The sequence below is a fragment of the Pseudophryne corroboree genome, chromosome 9, assembly GCF_028390025.1.
Source record: "Pseudophryne corroboree isolate aPseCor3 chromosome 9, aPseCor3.hap2, whole genome shotgun sequence".
Lineage (NCBI taxonomy): Eukaryota > Metazoa > Chordata > Amphibia > Anura > Myobatrachidae > Pseudophryne > Pseudophryne corroboree.
In genome coordinates this window covers 329,460,373-329,466,835 of record NC_086452.1, presented here as the reverse complement: position 1 = coordinate 329,466,835, position 6,463 = coordinate 329,460,373, and the positions used below count along the sequence as shown (strand labels likewise).

The 6,463-nt window shown below is 39.1% G+C and overlaps 1 protein-coding gene across 5 annotated transcripts in view; it reads right to left on the bottom strand.

Annotated features, from left to right (window-relative positions):
- Nucleotides 1-314: 314 nt before the first annotated feature.
- KCNJ4 (potassium inwardly rectifying channel subfamily J member 4) overlaps nucleotides 315-6,463 on the bottom strand; it is a 189,760-nt gene continuing 183,611 nt past the window's right edge. For all 5 annotated transcript variants that reach the window (XM_063940540.1, XM_063940541.1, XM_063940542.1 and 2 more), the window contains one exon: nucleotides 315-1,938. In XM_063940540.1, coding sequence (XP_063796610.1) covers nucleotides 636-1,938 — 1,303 coding nt within the window. In that variant the 3' untranslated portion in view covers nucleotides 315-635. The remainder of the gene's footprint in view (nucleotides 1,939-6,463) is intronic.

The window sequence follows — 6,463 nt, the reverse complement described above, 5'->3', positions numbered from 1 at the left end:
GAATTGACTGGTGAGCACCAGGAGGAGGAATAGTAATAGGATTATGAGTAATGTGGAGAATGGAAGAGTTACAATGGCTTCTCTACTGAATGGTGAGCTATGCAAACAGATTTTAGTAACATAATAGAAAAGACCTACATAAAGTCCTATGATGATATTCCATGAAATAATATGAAAGGGTAATATATGCTGATGTCTGCACAAATAAGCCTTTCTGTCTTCATTGAACCCTGTTTATCATTATTACCATTACAACTGCCACCTGTGTGCCCTTCTGTTTATATACCAGAAAAAAAACACTATATAAACATGTGTGATTTGGAAGAACACAGATTAAAGATTTAATTTTCATTTGCATCTGTACAAAAAATATATACAATAGATGTACCCAGCCCTGTTCCCTATTTCACCACAAGAAAAAAATGCCCAATGTGCCCTCTTTACAGAGCATATGCATTCAAACTTGTTGACGTGGAAATGCTGCTGGAGGTTAATATATATCCAATTAAATAATTCTTGCAGAGCAAAATGTATTTACTTTTATAGGGATTAGAGACTTCAGACACACAAGTATAAATACACCACCACCCTGAAAAGCATAGTCATAGGGAAGCACTGTCAGTCTGGGACTGACATCATATGGCTGACTCCCTTCTGTAAGAAATGTTGTCTAGAGCCATGGAGGCCTGGAGGCGATCTAGTTCTAAATGACTCCCCATAACATGGATGACTCCTTCATCTGGAACACCGCCGACAGCTTCTTCATCTTCATCCTCCTCTTGGCTGAGAAGAGCCAGCTCATTTTCATAGCAGAAGGCGCTTGGGGAAGGTAAAGCAGTGATACGACTCTCGTGCATTTCCCGTGCACTGCAGACTGGGGTTCCTGGCACCTGGTAGGTTTTGTGGAAGTGTGAATAGTCAACTTTATAATGATTCTTTTCCTCAAATACAACAGGCTCAAATCTGTGTCCCCAACGGATCTCACTTGCTAGATATGAGCTGCGTGCTTGAGTTGTCATAGCTGTGGCCTCCACCATCCCTTCCAAAATAACAACAATCTCAAAGTCTTCTTCCTCCAGCTGCTCTTTCCCCATTGAATAAAAAGGACTCTCCTCATCAATCTCATGCACTATAATTATGGGGGACACTAGAAAAATACGATCCAACCCACTGTCATATCCTACATTCAGGTCCTTCTGATCCACAGGGAGATACTCACCCTCTTGGGTAACATATGGGCGGATCAGTTGTGCTCTTACATGAGCTTCTACAATGTGACTTTTGCGCAGATTGCCAACCCTCCACATTAAACAGAGTTTACCGTCTCTTAGGGCAATTACAGCATGATGACTGAAAAGAAGTGTTTGGGCCCGTTTCTTAGGCCGTGCCATTTTGGCCATGATTGTTCCAATCATAAAAGAGTCGATGAGGCATCCAAGGATAGATTGTGCCACTACTGCAAGAATAGCTAAAGGGCATTCTTCAGTCACATAACGGAATCCATAGCCTATTGTAGTCTGTGTCTCTACAGAGAAGAGAAAAGCTTCCACAAAGCTGTTCACATGCATCAGGCATGGTTTTGGTGGGCCTGATTTTCCTCCAGATGTCACAACAACAGCTAAGTCCCCATGGAAGAAAGCAATGCACCAGAAAAGAAAGGCAAAGAAAAGCCAAGAAGCTAGGAAAGCGGCAGAAAAGATGAGCAGCACATAGCGCCAACGTGTGTCCACGCAAGTGGTGAAGATGTCAGCCATGTAACGTTGTGACTTGTTACTGAGATTTGCAAAATAGACATTACATTGACCATTCTTTTTAACAAAACGATTGCGCCGTTTCCGCCGGGAATGAGGATGGTGGAGTGAAGAAATCCAATGACCATTAAGACCCAGAGATGGCAAGCGAAGACCTTCTTCGTCTGTGGATACAATGCTGTATCTACTGTAGGAGACACAAAGAAAGTTAATTATATGAAGCTAAAGTTTGAAGTATAGTCTACAAGCTGCATAACATTTGACATTTTTGAATAGTGATGTAAGGTACTGTAATGTTAATTACTTTTGAATATTAAAACAACATATTATGTGATTATAAAGAGTTTCCAAAAGATCAGGAATAACAACAACACTTAACAAGGATACTTCATATTTTTGAATGATGAATGGTGTGGTAGCTTGGGCCCGGATAAGTTTTATTCATCAGTAATCATTGGCTGTGTACACATTTTAACAACGGACCCACTGACTGAGAGGCCAATTCTGGTAAGCATATTCACTTATCAATCACTGCATGAAATGTCTGTCAGGACATCACAAATGGGCGGGCATTTAAATAAGCGGTTCCTGCAGCCAGCTGTCTATATACACTGGCAGATGTATTGCTATATCTGGAAGATAAATCTGCATCTGCCGTGCTGCAGGGCAGATGCGATTTGTCTGTGAACTACGCTGTTCACAGACATATCGGGTGTACATACTTAATTATATATATAATTCTTCGACTATACAAATGTTATATCACATAATGAGCCTGAATCAGAGTTATACACTATTGCACAGTCGCAAGGAAGCGGCTGTGCAATACCGTACAGCTCATATGCAAATGAAGCACTAGGCGTCTGGTGTAAATAGATTCCTCCTGACTGCTTCCATGATCCCCTGGTGGCACCATCGGATCACACTGTGTGACCACCGGTCATCTGAGTAACCGTGAGGTTACTCAAGATGGCCATCTCTGACCCGCAGCCAAGGTCAGTGAATCTGCCTCGCCATACGCAGACACTGACCTCAGCAACATGCCTCCATTTTCTGGAATGGAGCCAGTCGCCGCCCCTTCCCTGCCCACAAACATCTGCAGCTTGTCAATCAGGTTGGGGCCTAGGGGGCACTGCGTGTGAGGACACAGGACGCAGGTCTTGCACATGCACAGTGTTCCCACCATCGGAATTGTACGCTAACCATCGGATCTGAATTAGGCCCAGTGTGCACCCAGCCTTACGCATATGTACATGATGAAAGATTGTCTACACAAGAAATACCATCTACTGAACTCTACTGAAGTGTCATCGCAATCCATATGTCTAAGCAGGGGCGGATTGGGAACAAAAAGCGGCCCTGAAAAAATTAGTACTAGTGGCCCCACATGGGCAGCATCAGAGGTGTAAGGTCTAGCCATGGCCCATGGCAGCAGCACCCTCCCCCCAAGACTTTGCAGCTAGTGGGCATGTCCAGCATCAAGGGGGAAGTTAAAAGGAAATAAAATTAAATATTATGAGCACATTATATGATACACCTTTAGAATTTAGGAAACTATATAATTCTTTAGAAAGATATATTTTCTTGCTTATTACACCAACCGCGTATCCCAATCACTATTCACTCAAATTTATATGTCAGCCAAGCAGGCAGACAGAGCATACACTAGATCATCTGCAATCACAGGCTAAGTGGCAAAGAAATTTTCATATAAGCAAATTATTTTGCATCTTATTCATTATGTCTATAAATAGGACCACATGTCCTCAAACAAAACAGGCCCCGCTGGTGCGTCGGCCCACCGGGAATCTTCCCTGTAAACCCTATGGCCAATCCACCTCTGTGTCTAAGTTGTGTGCTTGATCGGAATGTTTTCAGTAGTAGTTTAATGATTGTTTTTAAAACTAGACTAACATCTATCGGCTTGTGAATAAGGGGTCTGTTTATCAACCACTTTTTCCCCTGTAATCAGTAGGCGAAGCCTAATTATTGACCCTATACTGTGGAGCTATTGCAAGGATCAGAGCACACAATAAAATGTATGCTATTTATCAATCTGAAAATTAAATGTTTTTGCTCTTTTCAAATGAAAAAGCTCCCAGAGTGTGAAGAGGGAGCCATGTAGATCCCGCCACCTCTTTCCGCTATCAGCAAGCATATACAATACAAACTGATTAGCAGTGGCATTTCACATATTTTGATAAATGGGCTCTTTAGAGCGTGTTATAAATATGAAGATGGCCGTAGTTGATCTGGCACAGATATTATAAGCAGACACTAGAGGTGTGCAGCAGCCATTGCTAGAATACTCAATAATGCCAACTGCATGCTACTGTATGTTGTGTATGACCCAGGTGGACTAATAGAAAATAGAGAAATGTGCAGATAAATACTTCATACTGCATTGATTGTTTGTCCTCCATTTTCCATTAGACAGTTTCCACAGAATGAGATGTTTTTTGTTTCTGTAACCAGTCATTTCTTTTTCACTTATTATTTTTTACGTCATTTTTATTTTGTTGCACAAATTTTGAATTTCTTTTTCATAATTTACCTTTCTTACTATTTAAAAAAAATCATACTGATATATATTTTTCTTTAAAAGTTTACTTTTATAGATTTTTACCTATTAAAACATTGTTATAGGGGACAAACATGTAATGTTTATTTATGCTAGTTTTCCTGTTTCTGTATTTCGTATAATAATATAAAAATATCTATTATTTGAATTTATTTCAATACATTTTATTTACAATGACTATAAAATCTATATACTCGTGCCTCCCTAGAATTTCCTAGATGCTTCATCTTTCTATTAGATTATATTAGACATGTTTTAAGCTGTTTGGTATTCTTTTCCTAGTAATTAAAAAGTCCCCATTATTAGATATATGAATATACCAATTAGGGAACCGACACTTTTCTGTAATGCAAAGATGGCATTATTCTCAAGTTATACCATATTAATCATACCGTTTTGTTGGGCTTATGGTAACGGTGTTGTTTGAGGAGGTGTCACGGAACATGGCACTTCTTGATTGTTCAGATTGTGACAGGACACAACCGTGGGACTCTAATGACTTCTCAAAGCTTTGCATCTTATGTAACGCAGGATCCTATTTTTTGCTCTCTCAGGCTTTATCAAGAACCATCTGTGACTGTTCCACACTCAGCATAACTAAGTTGCCATGGCAACCTGAGGCCTTGGTGGCGTCTAACAGCAGTTCAGGGCTGTAATTTCAACATCAAGTTGCAGGCAGGGACACAACGGGGGACCCAAATGCACCTTCTTCTATCACATCCTCCAACTGCTTGGCCCACGCAACCCTGACTCACCCTTATCTACATGTACTCTGAGTGGGGGAGTGATGTCACTACATGACATCATGATGAAATGATGACCAGGGTTATAGAATAACGCTGAGTACTAATAATTTTTGAACCCATAACGTACATAACTTTCAATTCTAATCTTGATTTTCTGTTTAATTAAGAGGCAATGTATTCAAAGCAATACAATGTTGTTTTTTACATAAGCAGAATCTCACATTTCAATTTAAACATCATTTGAAAAATCACATTGCATCTAATTGGCCCATGAGAAAGATTTAAGTTGTCAATTCTTTCCATTGATTATTTTGCCATTATTCTTCTGTCTTTAATCATTGTGCTAGAAATAAACTTTCTGCTAGCTCAGCCAGATTTTCACTTCTCTCCTACTTAAATTAATAGGTGTCATAGCTGCAGCGGCACTTTCATTTGGTAGAAACGAATCTCTAAATTATAGTTATAAAACACATCCAGCTCTTCAAATATTTTGTAATCATTTGAACACATGATATTTCCAGAGAAATGAGCCATATTATTATATTCATTGTTTGAAGTTTACAAGTGTTCTTTATCTATTGTAGCCACATTTGACAGTTTTCCAGAAATTATACAACACAGCACCTTTAGTAATAACAAAGATAGCAGGTAAAAGAGAAATATCAGGAAAAGCAAAGCGGAAAATCAGTTCCTTCGAATGCTATAAATATTTCAACAACAAAAATAAAAAAAAAATATATATATATATATATATATATAATATAAAATTTCACAAGTTATAGGAACTCACCACTTAATCCAAAGAAATAGTGTTTATTCAAATAATAAACACTATTCCTTTGGATTAAGTGGTGAGTTCCTATACCTTGTGAAATGTTATTGTTTGGTCTGATGGCCATTATGGAGCACCGCCTGATGTGACATTGAAGCTGTGAGTGTGGTCCTAAATCCCTATATATATATATATATATATATTCAGATGGGTCCACGGTTATCTTGGCTAGTTTGCTGCGCCTAGGCACAGCATGATTTGTTAACATAAACCCTTCATCTATTGTTCTCAGCTGCAATACAATACAGAGAACAATACAGCAGGGGATTAAGTCATTACAGCACGGGATTAAGTCCGACTGGCCAGTCTCAGTTAATCCTATTAAGGGTCAAGATAAACATGAACCCATCTGTGTGTGTGTGTGTGTGTGTGTGTGTGTGTGTGTGTGTGTGTGTGTGTGTGTGTGTATATATATATATATATGTCTGTATAGGCGTATAAAGATTTACTCAAAATTGTTATCTTTTATTTTCTTGAACACATCATTTTAGGTGCATTTTTGTGTTTGCAATGCATAAAATGAAAGCAAAGCAGTGTGGACATGTACAGTATG